The following is a 21,258-nucleotide window of genomic DNA, read 5'->3' on the forward strand; positions in this document are numbered from 1 at the left end:
CCAGAGAAAGCTTCACAGTCCATCCTGAGGCAGTGCTTCTTGTTTTCTTGGTTAGATCTCCCAAACCCATACATGTCATCACTGTGACATTGAAACCTTCCCGTTCCAAAATGTCAATTTATTCAGGAGCTAGGATAAACAGCCTGCTCCTGACCCGACCACCATTCATGGTGTGTTCATCCAAAGGTCTCATGAACCCAGAGCACCGTACAGTTGCCTTACACGACCATTTCATACCTGGAAATCTATCCCGCTTTACAAGCCCGACTCAGTTTTAGTGTTCCTGGTAGATAAATGTATGCTAAGCTACCTGCCTGATGATGATTTGTCTTTCCACAGCTGGATTGCGACGAGGACTCTCCCAACTTTGATGAAGATGGACGGGACGAGTACAACGAGATCCACATGCTTGTGTAAATTTAAAATTGGACCTTGCCAGTAGGACTTCCTCCTCCATCCTCCACTCCTGACCAATCAGAGTGAGCCTTTTTTTTGGAAACCTCAGCGTCTCTGGGTAGCAGTGACACAGATGGAGGAGCTACTGAAATGATGTTTATAAAATACTTCAAATGTTCTGGATATATCTATCTGGATAATCACTTTCTACCCCCTGTATAGTCCAGTTTTCCAAAGAGCACACCTGCTGTTAGATCTCTGTGATGTTGTGCAAAACTCCCTGAAGATTTTATCGTGTCAGAGGCCATAAAAAGACTAACCCTGAGCACCTAACTAAAACCTGAAGTGGACGATGCAAATATAGCAAAAAAAGCTTACCTTATGAGAATATTTAGAAATCTTTTTATCCTGTCTATCCCTTTAAATACTCTGCAGGTTGTGGGCATAAGTGCAATGTTGATGGGGACTACATGGAGGGGATCATTTTGCCCTTCCTTTTGCCTGAAGGTGGGAAATAAGGGTCAATTTGCTCTCATTTAAGCAGATTTTCTTGAAAAGTTATACATTTTCTGGCTAATTGACCCTAAATCTCAAAGTCCAGAATTCCACTGCCCATGCAGAGAAGCTGCCAGATTTCCTATATAACACTGCCGTTGCCTGTAGGTTGCAATGATGTGCAAACAAGGAGTTAAACGGTCCTTTTCCTTTCTGTACAGACTTCAAGTAATGAGCACTTTGACTGGGCAAAAGTTCACCTTTGTCGCTGCCAACAGAGCTCCCTGGCACAAAGCCTCCTCCCTAAATGTAGTCTCCCCTCCAAGCCAAAATCTCCACAGAGACTGTGCAAGCCTCTTCACGGGGGTGTTACTGTACTTTGTTCGGTGTTTCATGCCCAACATACCAGTACTCTGACCTTATTATTGTGACCTTGGATGTATACTGTAAGTAGATAGCTAACATGGTCTAAACCTTATTTTTCTACTTTGTCGTACGTATTTATTTTGTGACCTTTGGACTCGATGCCGGACTCTTAGTGGTGTTTAGACTCCCAAGTACCCATAGCTATACAAGTATACAATAAAAAGAACATTGTGTAGGTTGACACATTGAAAAACAGAAGATGTCATTATTCAGCTGTTCTTTCATCTCTCTGCAGTGTTTCCATGGCGAGGTGCATTTTTCACACATGTCATGAATAATATAAGAACACACTGGAGTGGAAAAGCATAGAAACCAGGCAAACACACACGAGCACTGAAAACGCCGGGGAACAGTTGAGCGTTGGCAGAATGTATGAATGATGCATTGTACGGTTCGACTGTGAGCTTTGGAATTATAATGTACCATCTGTGTTCAGAGTTGTTTGGAAATGCCCAGAGATTGAGTTTTCACCTCCTATATTTTTGAGCCCACTATAGAATTTTAATAACCATTCAGCTGTGACACTCCAACTTTTTCAGAAACTCGACTTCTGCTACACAGAAACACCAGTTGTGAGAGCTTGTGTACATAAACGTTTATCAAATCTAGTTATTCATGAATATGTTGAGTCTAGGTTTGAACAGGTCTATGTATTAGATACGCAGACAAACTTTCTCCTGTAGACTGTATATAAAAAGTGGACTTAGCCTCTTGGTTTCAGAAGTGAAGTCATTGCTGAAGTGCCTTAAACCTATATTCTTTCTAACTGCCACCAGGGGGAGACTCCACCGGTTGCAAAAAAAAGAAAAGAAGTCTGGCTGTATTGAAGCAGACAAGATAAGGATCCTTCTTCAGGTTTCATTTATTACCTCAGTGCAAAGTCTCATAAATCACGGTTCATGATCTATTTTTAAGTATTCTAAACAAAGCATGACCATAGATTTTTTAAATTACAGTCCGATTTGGTGGAAAAAAATCAACTATAGAGCAGGATATGATTAAAGGCGTGGCTACATCTGATTGACAAGCCACTTTGAAAGCAACCAGTAAACTACGATGGAGTCGTAACAAAGTGTTTTCAATCTCTTGTTCAAATATGATTCTTTATGGTTAAAGGCAGGGTTGGTCATTTTCTCCAGATAGACTTTTTAAGATCTTGGTTGAAATTGTCTTTAGGTCCTGAGTTGTAAAACAGTTTTTTAACATATATTATGATAAAGTTTAGAGTTTACTTACCGCTGAATGAGTCATGAGACGACGTAGTTTCTACATAATGCAAGTGATGAGCTGAGGTCCGCTTCTGGACCAACAGCGCTCGTGCATGTTAGTGAGGGGGCGTGGCTTTTGAGGGAGCACTGAGGGGAGGGGCTGGGTGTAGACAGAGCACTGAGGGAATGCTACTTTCTAAATCATGCTCGTTTTCGGAAATAACCCTGCCTTTAAGAAAAAAACATGTTTATGGCCAATATACTGGTACATTGGCTTTAAGAATAAAGAGGGGTTCGCAAACAAATGGTTGAAATCATGGTGTCTATGTGCACCTCTTTTATACAGTTTATGAATGAAGCAAAGTTCAATCCTGAGGACAGGAAACAGTGAGAGGAGGCCTGAATGAAACAACACTGGGGCGTTCTGTGTTCACTTCTTCAAACATAACGCTAATAAAGTTTTGTCAAATGAAAAAAAAAATTAAAAGGAATTGCGTGCACTTGAACAGAATTAAACGGTGACGTGAAATACCTGGAAGTGCAAAAAGATCACTGAGCTTTCAGATCACTGTAAGAGCAATGGAGAGGACGGTAGTTCCTCGGAAAGCTGCTGGATTTGAAGGATGAAACTATTTAAAAATGGAGGAATGTTCCTGCACAAATGTAAATTGAATGCAGTAAATATTCTACCTTTTATGCTTACAGTATTTATTTTTTTCTCTGTGTCTCATCTGCACTGTATCTGCTGTAAAGCAAGAAACATTTGGTGCAGAGTGAGTCAGCTGAGTAGAATTTTGTAAATAGCTATAAAATATGACAAAGATAAAAACTGATATAGTCATATATATTTGTATCTGCCTGATAACCATGATTACACCTGCAGACATACAATCAGAGAAAAATAAATGAAGTGCTAAAAAGCAAATTACAGATTACGATGTTACAAAAGTCTAATTACACAAAAGCTCTTTCAATGGTCAGCGGTGTAGCAGCGTTTTTGTATTCAAACCACAAAGATTACAATATCTCATCTCATGTAACCATGCCCTACATTACGAGCCATCCAAGAATTCTGTCTCAGGGGAAACTGACCTTTGATCTGTACATATTGATTCCCAGCCTTTCAGTTTGTTGCCTCTTTTGTGTACATAAAGCGTTCAAGGCAATCCAACACTTGCAATGTAAAAATATATGTGGCTTACAGTCCGGGCTTTTGTGTTAGACAAAGGGAGGGGAAAAAAGGAGGTCAAGTGAAGAGAATAATGTGTTTACTCGAGTGCAGTCACATGGAATTCAAACTGTAAATTAAAACCTTTATTTTCCCTCCATTGTTCTCTGTAAGCCTACGTTTGAGGCTCTACTTTGATGTGAAGCATGCACCTGCTGCAGTCTGTATTTCACTCTGCAGCTCTCCCAGTTAATGAGTTACTGAATGTGCTTTATATTAGCACTGTATAGCAGTTTCATTAAAAAAAATAGGCTGCACCGGTAATGGACCTTTTCAGCCACATGTTTATGTTGCAGGGCGTAAAAAGACTGGAGTTTTCTCTATTATACGTACATGACCACACTGTGTTCATGACATGAATGAATGTAAATGTTCAGGTGTCTGTATTTGTAGACACATTAAGCCATGCTGAGTGTAATTCATGGAGCTCTATTAAGGACTACAGCTACTGAGTGATAGTTGACTGTGAGCCATGATTTGAGCGCACAGCACAGATTATGTGTTAGATGTCTGTCCACAGTTGTAACTAAATTTATTTTGAAATATGATGTTGAGCCAACCCTTAAGCCGAACAAATAACTTTTAAGAAATCGAGGGAAAAAAATGTAAAATTGTTCACCTATTTTATTGTCTTGCATCTGTATTTATTTTTATTATAAGTCACAGAGTATCCTTACATGAGTGTCTGGAATTATTGACTTGAGGAATTAAACAATAGTCAGGAAGATAATGTTTTCATGTTTATATTTGTTTTATTTCTGGTAAGATAATCAAATTTAACAGAAGTTCTTAAAGGTGTAATTACAGTAGTAAAGGTCTTGTAGGTGTCGGTGATTTGATTCTTAGTTCATGGAAGTATGTTAGAATAACCTGAGGCCTAGTCAACAGGTAAGCGGGTATTTTTGAAAAGCGGAGGTTTTTCTGTGCGTTTTTGGACTTTAGTACACAAACGGCATTTTAGGTCACTGAAAGACACGTTTTGGAAGACTCCTTCAGAAACTCCATTTAATGTGTTAGTGTGTAGACGGGGAAACAGAGTTTTGGGCTTGTAATGTCACACTATGCACCGGTTTCTCCTCATTTAGATGCTGTCACTTTTGTTTACATGAGATTAGTGCGATAACAGACGTAACCAAACTAGTACTCCCGCTACTGTATGTTCACGAGCAGAGGCGCCTGAATGGAAAACTTTGTAAATGAAATGGTGATTGCAGAGGAATGGCGAGGACATTTTAGCATGTCGTGGACATCGTTTTTGACTGAAATGCTCATGACAGCCGTAAGAGTGCATTTTGTGTTTTCATGACGAAGCTGTTTTGTGAGAACTAAGCGTGTGTGGACAGGATTATTGTCTTTTTTCGGTTCCTGTTGGTTTACTCTTACGATAAAACTTCACCATTATGCCTCCACAAACAGCATCCCTGAGTGGGCGGGGCCATCTCGTTTACCCTGTGTTAGTGGCAGTTTTACAGAAGAGGTTCAAAACATGTAGCCTATGAAACATGTTTAAAGCCTGATTTACACTTCTGTAACTTCAAACCATAACCAGCCTAATGCCTGTTATCAGTTAGTGTAACATACTAGTCTTACAATACAATACAATCTTATAAAAACAGTCAAGATTAAATGGAAATCAACTGTGATGGGTCAAAACCTTTGTGACTAGAACAGAGCAAGCACATGTTGTTGGTACTACAAGGATTGGTACATCTGAAACCATTGGAACTATGTATTAGCGTGGCTGGCTGACCCTCAGTGGTTAGAAAGACTCACAGGGGTCAACGTCCTTTGTTTTCGGAGAATACAAGTCTGTTAAACTGTTCAACACATCCACGTGCTCCTGTTATGACAAGAACTGGTGTGTCTGTGTGGAGCTCCGCAGTCCAGAGCCCAAGACAGAGCCAGTGAACGTGTCCTTAGCAAAACATCCTCTTATTGTTTACATGAGGGGAAAAAGTGGAATTGTGGGTATTATTTAAGATAATAAGAGGTATGGTGCTGCCACTCTGTCCTGTCTCGGCCCTGGATGTAAAACAAGCAAGATGAAGAGAAAAATACTTCTTTTCTTTTTTCTTTTTTTTTTTTACCCTGTGTCAATGGTCTGAGTTTCCCACAGTTCGTCACCTTACACCACCAGGGCAGCAGCGCGGACCACCCAGCCAATTCTAACACTGGGCTCTGTTGTTTTCTAACCTCTTTTAATTGAACGTCACTGGTTTGAGTGAAGTTGTCTGGTGATCCTGGAGTTCTCGCCCATGACATTTAGTGTTCGCTTTACCCATTACACAACTCTACAGTAAATCACATATGTGAAACCACATCATCCATTATGGAGAAGGCTGCTCACGCTGATATTCTCTTAAAGGCAGAATGTGTGACATTTTACACAGAAATACAGCTGAAAATGCAGTATGCTCTGTAAATGTCTCTCTGAGTCATGACTGTGAGTGAGAAGTGCAAGTCCCGCTGTCTGTGTTGTTGTCAGTGCTGTGTTTACATGGACATTGCGAATAGATGCTGTTTAGGTGAGGGACTAGAGCAAGGGTCTACAACAGGAAGCTTGGGGGCAGGTTTTAAGTAACTCGCCTATAGGTTGACTGAATAATCTGACGACAGTAAATGCACTTTTTCCCACAATTCATATGTTTGGCCCATAAAAACAAGTGTAAAGTAGTAATGTTTTCTTGGACCTTGATGTGAATTTAAGATAAGTGATAAACATTGGCTTATTGCAATTTCACACGTGTACAAACAGTAGCTTAATTCAGCTGATGTGTGCTATGTAAATAAATAAATGCAAGCGATTTGACGCAAGTAGCTCTTGGCCACTTTCATTTTTTCAAAGTAGCTCTCAGATGAAGAAAGGTTGGAGACCCCTTGGGCTAGAGAAGGGTTATTCCGTGTAAATGTACATGCAATGTGCAGCTACGAGCTAACTAAAGAGCACTACTATTAGCATGCTAACACAACAATGCAGCTCGAGCTGAGGACACATTTGCTGCTTGCGCTCAGTACAACTCCTTTGTGCAAACGCGAGGGGAGAAGGGGTTGGAGTTGTGTCGCTGGAGGAGAGCGGAGGATTCAGTGTAGCGGAGATGTCGCCAAACAGCAGTCTTAGACTTTTGGTCTGTTTAGGTTTCATCCTGGTGCTCAATGGCGACATCTACTGGATCAAAAAGTTGCACATTCTTCCTTTAAACTAACAGAGTTAAGGCAGATGGTATCTTTTTGATATTAACAGGATACCAATTTTTAAAAAGGAACAGCACATCAAATGATGACTGATAATTTTTAAGCATGATTTTTTTTGTTGTTGTCATATTTAGTTGATTCCCTTTGTTGTAAATTGAAACAAATCTTTAGAGCATAGTCGTTTTTTTTTATTTAGTGATAAGACCATTAAACATAGAAGGTGTAATTTGAGTAGTGACAGGTGTGATTTGCAGGAACACCTGAACCATGTGACACTCTAAGAAAGCCAGGATTCTCTTGAAATGACACAATTTATTACAAAGATACTTTGTGCTATTTTAAAGTCATTTTTCAAGTTTCATTTCTCGAGCGAAGAAAACAACTCAGTCGAGGTCCACAATTGTACAATTAGTCTTGAGAAAACAGTATACCCCTCCTTGGTTTGGTGCTCAACTCTTTTCAATGCCCTCTTGTGTACTTGATCTCTTTTCAATATGCAGGTAGAGTAGAGTCAATATTTGCAGATTTGGGTGTTGATTTCCAGTCGGTTTGGCCGTGCTTTTATCAGCTCTTGTAGGTAGTCATTAGTTTCAAACTGCACACATAGCTTAATGGAGCTTTGTATTGTTTGGGTTATACATAGCAGGTCTCCGTTAAGTCTGCCCAATAATCCATTGGTGTTTAATAATCTGATGATTGAAAACAAAATGAAATGCAGTGTGTTTGCATTTGAGACACAGACTGACTATGAGGTCAAGTGGACACTTGTGAAGCAGCTCCATCTTGCTGTTCTTGTAAATAAAATAAAAAATAAAAAATGTTTAAACCAACTGTAAAACATTATTTTTTTTGTCTGAAATAAATATTTATTATGTGTTTCAAATACAAACAGAATTGTTCTTTTTTGGGTCAATAATGGCGGTACAATACAGACAGTGGTGTAGTGCAGGAGTATACGCAGATTAACGGAGTATACCTGCTTAGTTTTCAGTCTCCATAGGGTAAACCCTCTTCTAAATCCTCTCTGATTCACATCATTGATTGATTGATAATATTCAGGAGGATGCTGCAATGTTTTTCCTTGGGCAGTTAAAGGATGACCCTCCCTACTCCCCTGTCTCTAATTGGCTGGTAAACACTGACTAAATATGCAAGAGCAGTCGTCACAGAGGCTGTTTATCCTCTGCTGAACGGGACACTTAAAAAAACATTTGGGGTAAAAAATAAGAATATACCCACTTCTTCAGGCCCCACTACACCACTGAATACAGATCATTTACGTGTGAAACAGTGCAGTAAATCATTAATAGGGTTTGTTTTCCACTGCTTATTGAAGGGCTTCAACATATACTGTACGTCAAAATAATGAGTTCCAGAAAGTTGAGTAAATTCACAGTAAAGAATGAATTTTCAGAATGTGTCCAGAATGTTTCATCTGCTGAATGCATGCTGATTCGACAAAGAAAAGAAAGTGATACGACACCAATATATCATTAAGCAGGTTCTTTGAAAGAAATAAAAACCTGTCCTGTGGTGCACCCTTGGGGGTCATGCAACTCAATATTTAATGTTGAAAATGTAAACTTAAAACATATTTATTATTAGAAAATCAAGTAATCTGTTCTTGAGAACTTTCAGGATTTATAAGAATTCAAGGTTTGTTTGTTACTATGACAGACTGCTAAATGGCTGATTATATTCTATACCGTTATTATCAAAACCTAAAACCATTGTTGCTGACAACTTGAGTAACAGCTCACTACAGAAACAGCCTTTTTGTCTTTTTTGACATTTTTTCACAGCAAAGACTCTGGATGAATGATCAATTTGACTGTTGAAATGAATTAGATTCAATATTTTTTTTTTTAAACACTACTAACAGATGCAAATGATAATCATCAAAGAGATACGATGTAAGATAAGATGGCCACAGGGAGAACAACAACTGCCTTAAAATTAAACTACATCACACTTTTTTAAAATCTTTTTTATATTAATTTATGGTTTTTATGGTTTAAAGTGACATTACTGATAACCATCATCTTGATAATGTCCCACTGGGTAAAAAGCCTTTCCATTAATCTTTCCTGAATCCTCTAGCAGCTGGCACTAGCTCAGTCTGTAGGGACTTGGTTTAGGAACTGGACCAAGTCTGGAAGTTGGGCTGGTAGCTGGAGAGGTGCCAGTTCACTTCTTAAGCACTGCAGATGTGCCCTTCAGCAAGGCACCAGACCCCCCCACCAGCCCAGGAGCGCTCGCTATGGGCCCCCACACTCTGACATCTCTCCATTAATGCATATACATAGGATCCTGTCTGTGCATGTGTGTGTAGCATGTTCAACAACAGAGTGTAAAATTGAATTTCCCCTAGCAGGAACCACCAACCTCACAGAATGACAACTTTAAAAAAAAAAAAAAAAAAAATACTGCTGTCTCCCAACACCACAGCAGCTCACATCCCCAGAGAGCTGTCTGTGTTCCAGGTGGTGAGTATAACACAGAGGATCGGCATGAGGAGCGTGATAATGATGACAGGTGCTATTAACATAATGAGAGTGAAAAGCGGGGGGTCTTGAACCTGTCCACATTGCCAAAAGTATTTGTAATGAACCTCCAAGAAGGCCTTGTCTAACAGAAATCCTTGACCTCTGCACGAGGAGGCTTTGGCACCTTCATCCAAGCACAGCTTCAGTTTGTTGTAGATGCTGCAGAAGAAGAGAGAGAGAAAAAAAGGACAGAAGTTAAGATGACAAAACATACTCCCTGCAGTCCAAAGGACGTTTGAAGCTTTTGTGTTGAAAGGGTTAAAAAGCAGAACAGGCTTGGTGAATTGTTTTGACTTGCAATACATTACTCCCCATGAAACAGAGAGTTAGGTCATTATTAGAGACTAGAGATGCTAAAATACTCAGAAAGGTCTGCACATACTACACAGATGATAAAGCTTTGTCATGACATGGTTATCAGGGTTGGCAGAAATGTTCCATAGTGGCCCTTCAACATTTCAACAAAGTAGCCCCAACTTTCATTACATGTAAATGTACTTTCTTTGGAAGGCATATGCAAAGGCAACTTGAACAAACCTATGAGACAGGTAGCACAGAAAAAAAGACGTTATGCACTGTCCAAAGGAGTGGCCGCGGCTGCACACTGATTGTCTCGCTTTTAAGTTTTTAAAACGTAATCATACTGCAGAAACGGAAAGTTTTTACAAATGGAGACAAATCTTTGATACTTGTATATAAAACAATTGCATGATTAAGTTATGCAAACCCGTCACAAAAGGACCTATAGCAAACAGCATCGCACTGCAAAATCTAATTGGACAAAGTACAAGAAATGTGGGGCGCAGGTAGCGTAGTGGTTAGTGTGCGAGCCCCATGTATGGAGGCTATAGTCCTCCAAGCCGGCAGCCGAGGTTCGAATCCGACCTGTGGCTCCTTTCCCGCATGTCATTCCCTACTATCTATCTCTCCCTGATTTCCGACTCTATCCACTGTCCTGTCTCTACAATAAAGGTAAGCCCAAAAAAAGCCCCCCCACAAAATATAGAAATGCAAGTGCATTGTTCTGTAATGCTAATCTCCAATGGGTTTTAAGCATCTACACATTAACTAACCCTGTACAATATTTAACTGCATGTGTTCTTTATGCATTATAGTTCCAGTAATGGGTAAGCAGTGTTGCTTGCTGTGTGAAGTGAATGCCTATTTTGCATGAAACAATCTCTATGGAGAGTCATAGAATCAATAAGTTTGAAACCAGTGACCTAAAGTATGATATGGAAATTGGTTATTAATGTATAAACACGATATTAAGTTAATGAAAAAATATGACCACTGGTGTGGTCCTTCAAAGCGAAGACTTTTAATGCATGAGCATTTGGATAAAATGCTAAATAAGCCAAACTCATCCAGCCTCGGCGCCTCCAAGCTTTTTTTTTTATTAATGGAGAAATCACCCACCGATGTTGTGAAGGCGACTTAAATTTCACTGTAAAGTTTTGACATGTCACGTCGTCTGAGTGGAGAAGCCACCAAAGCCTCTCTAAAGCAGCATAAATCACCTGAGTGGTTGTCACTACAAGGTTTTTAGTGCGGAAAACATCCACCAAGAGTCAACGGAGCCTGACAGCCAGAAGTCGAATCAACATGCTGGTCTCCTCGCGATGATGGACACTCCACCCTTACACACCATTTGATCCGTGAGGAAAGTCAGCCCAAAACCATATTAACAGTAAAATATGGATTATTACAGCCATAATTAATAACTACTGCTGTCTACTGTAGGTATAGCACAGCAAGAGCAAAAGTCTCCACAAACAACTCCTGTCTGGAAATTTAAGCCCAGGAGCAAATGTGAAGCCCGTTTTCATCATGAGTTGAGTAATTAGCACTAAATGAAGCCAGGAAACATGAAAGTAAGTGACTTTCCCATGACGATAGGTCATATATCTTAAATGGAAAGCCTGAAAAGAGTGCGTAATGTGCAACTCTATCCAGCCTTATTCATGTGATTTATGTCACTGCGCTCAACAATATTAAGCTCTGTGAATATTTGTTGGCTTATCACAAACAATTTATCATTGAAAAGGAGATGTCCTTATCAACATGAATAATAAGTACAAAAAGGCTTGGAAATACGCCTGTCGGTCCCTTAATCCACTTAATCCATCAAGACAGTGATGTGATCTCTCTCTGTTCAATCTTAACCTGTTATCACGGACAGGCTCGGATTGTCATTGAAAGAGTCTCAAAATATATCAGAAAGAATCCCTACAGATATACAGCCTTTTGCTTTAGTGAGATACCTTTTTTTAGCATTAGCTGTTAGCTACACAGCTATCGTCAAGGCCATCAGACTCCATTGACAAGAACAGTAATTCAGCATTACTGTATTTTGACAACAGGAATTGCTGGTCAGCACAGAGTACCATTTGATGTTGTCTTGTTAATGTGTTGTTTTGGATTTTACTGCAGCAGAAACAGTGCAACAACCTGCAGTTCATTGAGTGTCCACTTAACTGGCTGCAGAAGCCCCAGAAGTCACATTCACACCCTACTCAAAAAACCCAATTCTTACTGCAGATATGACCATCTTTACAGCCTGGTTCAAAACACCAAATAGGTCTGATAAGCTTGTGTCTTTATCAGCGCACAGCACGGCAGGTGAAGAGAGTTTGTATCCGGTTGCCTTTAATTTGTGGCAGCCATTACGGCCCACAAGCTGTCGCAGGCTGGAGTAATTCCCAAACTCTTCCCAAATGTTTGTATCTATGAGTCCTTTAGACACCATAATATGTAAGAGCAGTGCTGAGTTTTCAAAATTCTGGAAGTGTCTAAAACCAGAACTATTGTGATACTTAGATTTCCCAAATTGTTCATGAAATACATATGACAAAACTTTATCCAAATACTTTAGGTTCTGGTTCAAACATATTGAATTTCTTAGTCAAAATTATCAACATCAATAAAAGTTAAACTAGAAGAATGTTAACAACTGATAGCAGGTTACCCTTTTGCAGCAGGCCAGGGACATCCGTCCTGAAAGCCTCCTGTCTCCATGCTCCTGTTGAAGTCCGACACACAGTGGTCCACATCACTATCAAACATGTGTTTGTCACATGGTGGAACAACTAGTTTAGCAGCTATTCCTGGAGAAGAGAGACAGTGAGAGTAACAGTCTGGATTATTATTAAAATCAAGAGAAACAACTGTCTTAGACACAGACATACAGACTGAGCTGAAGCTCTCTGGTGTCTGATGTTATAATCAACAAATAACCAAAAAGACGGAGCTCGTGGTCACTCAATTTAAATCCTATCCATAAAATGTCCTTCCTTTTTCAAGATTTTCTTTATAATATTTGACCAGGACTATCACCATTGAGATACAACAATTTTTTTTTTATACAGGGACTCTTGGCCAAGATAGCAGCACAAAAAATGCCACATAAATAACACACAACAACAGATATATCAGTTAATATCAGTTGCGTTCAGCGAGAAAGACATGTGCATCCACTGGTCAAATGATCCCTGATCCTGGTTTTAAAACCTTCCAGACTTATACAACGCTAGAGTTTAAGGTGACCCTGCAGCATACCCCGTGTCTACCTAGCGTATTTTTCCGGGCAGAAAAGCACGGGCTGTGTGCTCGGGTGTGTTTGCATGAAGCTTTTGTACGCTGAGCAGAAAAGCGCTGCATGTCCGTCTTGTCTCGATGACAACAGTCTGGTGACAACGGCCGCTGCATGACCGACACACTGCTCCGTTACTTTTTACTGCATGTTTTATACAGTATTTGAGATAGTTTTTTTACCCGATCAGACACGGAGCAAAGAGGACAAGACACAACCTGTAGGCGGCAAAAATACAAGGAATATCTTTAATTTGGAAAAGAGTGCCAGTGATGTCAACAGCGCCTTCATTAAAAGTTGAAAGATTTTCTACTTCAGCGCTCGGAGCGGCTGCAAAAACGGCAGAGTGCTTGAAAGAAAATGCGCTGGGCGCTGCATTTTTTCTCCAGGTGGCCGCTTCGAACGCTCTCTACTCGTTGAAAACAACTGAAAAATGACTTTAGGTGGAAACGGGGCCTAAGGGAGTAAAAACCATTAAAAGTATGTGGAACTACATGATGTGCCCATGAGACTGAAGACACAGCTGGTGAAAGGGATAGGAGTCAGTAATCAACATAACCAGTTTGACAACCCAACTATTGCATCTAGTGTCTGCCCCCCCCAGTACCTCTCTTCACACCCCCACCTCCCCTGACAACACCACCCATACTGCCACCAGGACAAAGATAACACCTCCCCCTCCCTCCATACCCAGGGACTGTTCAACCCCTTTAACCCCCTCCCTCTCCACGGACAATTCAACCCCCCCCCCCCCCCCCCCTTCCACCATTACCAAGGAGTAGGTGAGCAGAGAGCTGAAAGACTCCGTCCCAGCAAGGCAGCAGACCCGGACAGGGTGTGTCCAAGGATGCTTAAGGCTTGTTCTGCCGAACTGGGGGAGCCACTTCAGCATGTCTTCAACATGAGCTTGCGGCATGGGAAGGTCCCTGTGCTCTGGAAGACTTTGTGCTTCACCCCAGTCCCCATGAAAAAAAAAACCCAGTGAGCCAGGCGACTTCAAGCCAATTGCACTGACATCCCACGTCATGAAGACCTTTGAGCGGCTGCTGCTCCATCTCCTCAGACCCCAGGTCCACCACGCCCAGGATCCACTGCAGTTTGCTTACCAGGCGAAGGTAGGCGTGGACGATGCCATCCTCTATCTACTACACAGGGCTTACTCTCATCTGGACAAAGGGAGCAGCGTGATGAGAATCATGTTCTTTGATTCCTCAAGCGCCTTTAATACCATCCACCCCCTCCTACTGAGAGACAAGCTGACCGAGATGAGGGTGGACTCGCACCTGGTGAGATGGATCACAGACTACCTCACAGAGAGACCACAGTACTTAAGTCTGAAGGACTGCACATCTGACACTGTGGTCATCAGCATCGGAGCACCACAGGGAATTTCCCACGGGATCAATAAAGTATCTATCTATCTATAAGAAAGATGATGAAGAATGGCCTTTTAATGAAAATCGTTATTCCCTCCTGCCTCTTGTTTCCTCAGCTTGGTTTTCTGTTTATGTTAGAAGACACATGCAGAACTTTCCAGATTTCGTACTTTCTGAAGAGCTCACTTTTTCTGGTATAGACAATGGAAAGAAGAAAATGCATTTAACATTTGTAGTGTGAATGGAGCTGTTCCTATTTGTATTAGGTGTAAGTTTCCAGTAGGGCTATGCACGTTCAGAGGTCTCACAGTTTGATTCAATGACGTGTCATGATTTGGTCTGTTTAAGTTTTGTATTTCAAAGTTTAGATCTTCTTGTTTTAGTTTTCTTATTCTTCCCCAGTGTTGCTTGTGTCCCTTGTGTTTATTTTAATGTTTCCTAGTTTAGTCTTTAGTGTTTCCTGTTTTATTTTGTTATCCTAGTCTCTATCTCTCCTTTCTAGTGTGTATGGTTAAATTATTGAGTTCTCTGTGTCTTCATTGTTTTAGATTGTAGTTCTTGTCTCCAGTGTTTCTTGTCTTGTCTTTAGTCCTGCCTCAGTGTGTTTACCTCCAGTGTTGATTGCCCTCATTGTCTCCACCTGTGTCATTAGTCTCACCTGTGTCTGATTACCCCATGACTATTTAGCCTCTGCGTTTCTTCCCTTCTGTGTCAGATTGTTCTGTCACAATTGACTTGAAAAAAACAAACCAACCAACCAACCAACAAGATGGACCCTAGTGCAGAATAAAGAAAAATATTTTATTGTTGAACAAGACAAACAAAAACTTACTTAAAATCAAATCCAAAATGTCCAACTAAAAAAAACCACAAAGGGTAAAGAACACAGGTAACCACGTTGAATCACTAGGATGCTGACATAAGACAAAGAATGATCTGACACAGAAGAAACACAAACGACTTAAAGGTCCCATATTCTGCTTTTTCTGGTTTTATATGCTCTTTAGTGTGTTTTCAAAGTGTCCTGTGCATGTTTAGGCACATCTATGGGCAAAAATTTAAACTCTGCAGAAACGTGACTTCTCCTACCTCATCCTGTTAGCTGTAGCATTAGCCAAATGTAACGGTCGGTTCTAGCCCCCCTCGATAAAAATTTGTCAGTCCGACGTCATTGTCAGCGTGATATCACTGATCTAAGCCCATTGGCTCGTTGTGAGAAGCCCAGCAGCTGAAGTTGCACACCCGTTAACTTCTGTAGCACGCTAACGATATGCCGTAGCCTGCGGTAGCACAGTAGTGCTAAGGTGCTAATGTTTATGCTAGCCTCGGACGGAGCCAGTGGCTGCATTCCCAATATGGTAAAAGAGGCGGGACATTTCCGAGAACTGTGCTGAGCAACTGACCAATAACGACATAGCGGCTCGGCAGACCAATCAGAGCAGACTTGGCCCACGTGGGGCTCTGCAGTGGGAGCTCAGCAGAGTGCAGCTGACAGACTCAGAGCAAGGAGGAGCAGTACATGAAAACAGACACTTTTTCCAGACTTCAGCTATTGTGAACGTACAAAAGTAGGTACATAGATTAAATATACCAACCCCAAAAAGGGCATAATATGGACTTTAATAAACACAGTGGTAATCAGACACAGGTGAGACTAATGACACAGGTGAAGACAATGAGGGCAATCAACACTGGAGGTAAACACACAGAGGCAGGAATAAAGAGAAGAAATCAATGTCAATGTTAAATTGTACACCAAAATAAATACATTATATAGGTCCAGCCACAGCCAGAAAATCTACAAGCAACGTCTGTACCCAATAATCGATTGGGTCTGTAATTGCATCGATGCAGAATCATCCAGTCAGCAACGCAATGCATCATAGAAACAATTCATTTCAACACCCCTTGTTTCCAGTGTAAAAAAATTACAAATATATTTTAGCTCTACTGTCTTTTATTTCATATTGATATTTATATTACAGCACACTGACTTTACTCTTGACCTTACAATATTTGAATGACCATAAGACTTCAAATGAAACATTTGACTACACATTGATGATATGCAATGACTGACCTTCAAGCTCTGAATCCTCTTACCTGTCCAGATGAAGATAAGGGCCGGCAAGCATGCAGTCGAAACCATCTGCTGTCAAACAACAACATCACAAAAGACTTTATGATCATACCATATGAAACTGAGTCCGGTTGGGATGTTTTAGTGTATCAGTCATTGAGGAACAACAACCACCTACATGAGCTGATTGACATTCACATGATGTCTTATATCAGATGAATGAGTATGGTGAAAATGTTGGAGTCAGTGTAAGTGCTCAGCTTAGCAATAAAACCAAATTTTCTAAATGTTTGTCATCTCATCCTGTAATGTCTTGTCTTGTCCATATACACACAACCACTCTCATCTCTTTAAAAATCCATTTGTATTTGATTACATGCCTAACTCAATCAGAGAGGCATTACAGGACCTCAAACAAAAACATTGTCTTCAATGACGGGTACATAATTAAATCAACTTTGTTACTTGCACCGATTATTAAAATCTATCATAAACATTTACCAAACTTTACTTCTACCATGCAGGATTTTGAACATGTTGAACATCTTTGAAAAAGAGAAAGATATTTAGCTCTGTGCAAAACAGAAGTGATGACCATCTGTGTCCTGGACATTCCCTCAAATTAATGACTTTATCTCGTGGGAGACTCTGAAAACAGATGTTACCGGGGGGGAAGCCAGAGGAGGACTCTTTATGGAAATATGCACAAATGTCATGTCTGTGGATTAAGACAGAAATACAGTACAGTCTGCGGCTAAGAAAGAAATACTGTACTGTAAATTCTATGAAATCTAAAAATGGGCCACTTATCTATATATCAAAAATGCATGTACCATTGCATTAACAGATTGTATCTTTAAAATATATTTTAGCTAATATAAAAAAAAGTTTAACTTCAACAAACATATGTTAAAACATAGGTTAAAAATCTCTTATATATATATATAAGAGATTTTTAACCCTCTGCAACCAAACTGATAAGCAAAGAGAAAATGATCCGTAAGCACATACCCCAGCTTTCACTATACTGTTCGACAAAGTGTTTCCGTGTATATCCCTGGAGAAAGACCCGATCAGATCAGAACCTGTGCTGTAGATGCTTCAAATCATAAACCAGCCGACCAACAGATGCACGACTGGTCACCAAAAAGTCCTCTGTGTGATCTGGTCTAGTTTTCCTATCGGTGCAACTCCAAGCTAATTTGATTGTGCAACAGAAATGGACAGCCTGCTTCCTTTCCCAGGCAACACAGAGCTGTTCCCATGCTACCCAGAGAGTACAGACAACCCCCCCAGAGACACTCAAACTGAGAGGCCTCAATGTCACAAAGCCGCATGGCAGAATGTTACAGTTATTTAAAGCTCTACAGTTCATTTCATGTGATGGGTTTTATTACTATCAAAGTTCAGTTGGGTCAAGAGATCAGGGGGTCGACTATTTATTGTTAGATGCTACATAAACTGAACAAAAGGTGGAGAAAAAAAATCTCAAACTGTGACTGCAGGGCTAGCAGACTAACAAACAGATAAGAAAGCAGCGCACAGCGTGACGTTACAAGCCCAAAACCCTGTTTTCCCCGTCTACACAAAGACTTTAAACAGAGTTTTGGAAAATCTTCACCCCGGAAGGAGTTTTCCAAAAGGTGCGCTTTCATTGACCTAAAACATATTGTGTACGAAAGGCCAAAATGCACAGAAAACCCCAAACTGTAAATAATTGTTAAAATAAATGTGAGAGAAAGAATCTCTTGTTCTCCTCTTCCTCTTTTAGAAGAAATGATTTGGTCCTTTTTTGATGCTCTTAATCCTACAGCCTCATTAGTCTGTTGTTCACTGCTGGATATCACAATCCTTCCAAATAAAGGCCTCCTTTTCACTCCTCTCCTTTAAATTACACCCATGACTGAGGAAAATGAGTGAGTGTGGAAAATGTGACCACCTTTCTGTGGTATTCCATTTGACTCGACTAAATGACTCTTTGAAAGACGGATCTTTCAGGAGCCCAGTTAAAATATCTCTCAGCACTGCACTATCAGGTCGTTCCGCTTTCGAGTTAAAATTAAACGTTCCAACATTGTTCAGCTATTGCCCATTCATTTGGAGTTGCTACGGCAACGCGTACACATAATATAATCCTAATGGGTTTGTGAATGGAGGATTGGTCATAAGAAAACATTTCCATTTTCTTAAATTAGAGGCATAACGGTGTAAGCGACAGAGCAAACAAGAGAACACAGCCGATAGACATGGCTCAGTAAACACTGTGTCTGACAGAAAGTCAAAGCACGTGCTGTTTGGACAGCGTCTGTCTTTAGAGTAATGGAAAATATTTCTCAGGTAGGAACAAGAGAAGAAGAGGCGCCGTATTACAGCTGGATGTTTGGAGGAGAAAGATGAGTGAAAGATGGTGTTAGCGTTGAACCACTTTCAGGCAAGACTTCCTTTTTCCGTGCAGCGTTAAAGTCTGCAATGTGAACGCCTTTATTTTGTGGTCTATAACATCCCAGAGTAACGCCTGTTTTTCTGTTGAGTCTTGTATCATCAGTAGAATATTCGTTATACAGCACCAAATATCCATAACTAATGACCTTCTCTGTTTCTCTGTGTATGTCCATTGAATGCAGCTACTGGAAAATGAATGGCTAGAAAAGTCTCAATTCAAGCAGATTTGTTGCTCAAGTCAAAATGTTTGATCTGTAATTGATTGTGAGCTGCACTTTTATGCAGATATCTGTTTATAGAGATACATAAATCATCATCAGAATGCTGCTTTATAGGAGCTGTTCTGTCTTAAGCACTGATAATGTTTCACCTGTTTTTTTTTGCTGTTCATACAGACTGGTTTTCCTGCACACACCAAAGCCTGCTGAGACGTGATTGGTCATTACTGCCCGGACTACAAATGTACTGCTCTTGGAAACCAGACCACTTTTCATACTGAAAATCCAGACCCCTGTGTACAGATTCTACATGTAGAAGATCAGGACCCCTATAAGACCATAAAATGTCACCATACAGAGTGTCAGTGGTTCTCCTGCATTATGTCCCTCTCACTACATTCAGATTCTGTGACATGTAACTGACAGAAAAAAACAGTAAGATGGCTCAGTTAAACAGTGATTTAAGAAATGCATCCTTTGAAAAGAATGCCTTACTAGCCTTTAGAGGCTTAAGGATGAAATTTCTTGCAGAGTGCCAGCAGTACAACAGAACAAGAATCTCCCATCACCATGCAGCTGCAAGCATGGGTGGGGAGGAAGTTGCACGTGCCTTACAATGTCAGTGGGTTGGAATTTTTGTCTGAAATGAAGTTTGGACGAGAAAGTCAAATATCCTAGTCCAAAGAAATGCATAACCAATGATAGTGTTTCTTATGTCACCTGCAAAAGTAAGAAGATCGAGCTAAAGTAAACAGATCTTTAAGCTCTAAATGCTCATGAAGTGCAACCATTTTTTCACACAGTCTTAAATGATTTATTTAATTTGTCAATAACGTATCTTATAAATTTGAAACTGAGAATTAAAAATCTATTCAGAAAGCTTTTATATTCCCACTGGTCCTGCAGAAATCCTGTTTTTTTCAGCCTTGAAACCTTATGCAAGTGGCAAAGTGAGGATAGACAGACCTGACAGACATTACTTCATACTCAGACCAGCTAAATTTAAGCATGTTATACGGTGAGCTACACTGACATCACACTGGAGCAACTCTGCAAGGCTGGAAAACCCAAACGTGCATCCTGGGGTCAGTCAAACATGAGGAAATATCTGCCTCGTGTAATGGGAATGAGTAGCTTCCTGTTAGTGCACCGTCTCCAAGAGGTGCACTTCATCATATGACTGAGTGTTAATCCATCATTACATCATGTCACTACGTCATCTGCACTCATGCTCCACAGCTCCTCATTCATACTGACAGACAAATCCTATAATCCAAACCTTTCTGTTTCAATTAATGAGAGCTAACTTCATTATGTTATATCCATTTCACCTTTCATTATACTTTATTGTAATGCAAAATTCTTAAGACGTTATGATATAATTGAGTATTTAAGGATAGAAAAATAATGTTTTTATAATGTTCGGCCAATGATAATGGGGACTGTGGTAGAAGTTACAGGAGGGAAGTCAACATCCACATAGCTACTGAGTATATATGAGAGTTACTGAATCCAGAAAATGTTGTAAACCTTGTTTAATTGTATGCACTTTATGTGATTGGCTACTTTGAGAAAGAGCAAGCAAGTTTAAATAAATAACTAGTCTGATGTCATGTCCTGAATTCAAAGCAGCTATAAGGAACTTTGTTTTGTGTTGATTTTGGCGCCCCCTGTGGAAAACAGCAGTACTCATTGTTTTGTTAAAGGAGATCCATTATATTCAATTTCACCATTAACTATGTCAGTCTTGTACACCTATTGAGTAGCGTTGCAAGATTGTAGCTCAAAAATTTATTTGTGCTTGTTTTCTAATTCTATATTTTTTTTCTGTATACAGGGGGAAAAAAACATTTTTGCATGACAAAATCAGTCACACAAAGTTAAAGGAAGAATTTTCGACTTTTTGATCCAGTAGATGTGGACACCTTCGCTATTCTGAAGCCTCCGCTCTCCTCCATCGGCTCACCTCCAACCACCCTCTACTTGAATTGCACAAAAGAGTTATGAACTAGAACGCACCATAAACAACAAAATTATACTTCTCTTTAGCTGCAGTTGC

The 21,258-nt window shown here is 40.2% G+C and overlaps 2 protein-coding genes across 7 annotated transcripts in view; one reads left to right on the forward strand and one right to left on the reverse strand.

Annotated features, from left to right (window-relative positions):
* LOC109986042 (anion exchange protein 3-like) overlaps nt 1-6,570 on the forward strand; it is a 63,862-nt gene extending 57,292 nt beyond the window's left edge. For all 5 annotated transcript variants that reach the window (XM_065962036.1, XM_020636558.3, XM_065962037.1 and 2 more), the window contains one exon: nt 340-6,570. In XM_065962036.1, coding sequence (XP_065818108.1) covers nt 340-417 — 78 coding nt within the window. In that variant the 3' untranslated portion in view covers nt 418-6,570. The remainder of the gene's footprint in view (nt 1-339) is intronic.
* Nucleotides 6,571-7,598: 1,028 nt separating this feature from the next.
* Nucleotides 7,599-17,748, reverse strand: LOC136181255 (receptor activity-modifying protein 1-like). Of its 2 annotated transcripts, none has more exons than XM_065962040.1 (4): nt 17,551-17,748; nt 16,563-16,608; nt 12,460-12,598; nt 7,599-9,650 (listed from the first exon to the last, which is right to left on the reverse strand). In XM_065962040.1, exons 2-4 carry the CDS (start codon nt 16,606-16,608, stop codon nt 9,398-9,400), a joined length of 438 nt encoding a protein of 145 aa, XP_065818112.1. In that variant the 5' UTR covers nt 17,551-17,748; the 3' UTR covers nt 7,599-9,397. The 2 variants fall into 2 exon arrangements, with proteins under 2 accessions (XP_065818112.1, XP_065818113.1); XM_065962041.1 differs by having other exon boundaries at nt 16,563-16,611.
* Between the last annotated feature and the right edge of the window lie 3,510 nt (nt 17,749-21,258).

Source organism: Labrus bergylta, chromosome 13 (assembly GCF_963930695.1).
Source record: "Labrus bergylta chromosome 13, fLabBer1.1, whole genome shotgun sequence".
Lineage (NCBI taxonomy): Eukaryota > Metazoa > Chordata > Actinopteri > Labriformes > Labridae > Labrus > Labrus bergylta.

Excerpts from the sequence above, each read along its gene's own strand:
- LOC136181255 (XM_065962040.1), bottom strand. The coding sequence starts at position 16,608 with ATGGTTTCGACTGCATGCTTGCCGGCCCTTATCTTCATCTGGACAG. Across the intron at positions 12,599-16,562 it reads CCTTATCTTCATCTGGACAG|GAATAGCTGCTAAACTAGTT; the intron begins GTAAGAGGATTC and ends TCTCTTCTCCAG. Across the intron at positions 9,651-12,459 it reads CCCTGGCCTGCTGCAAAAGG|CATCTACAACAAACTGAAGC; the intron begins GTAACCTGCTAT and ends CTTCTTCTGCAG.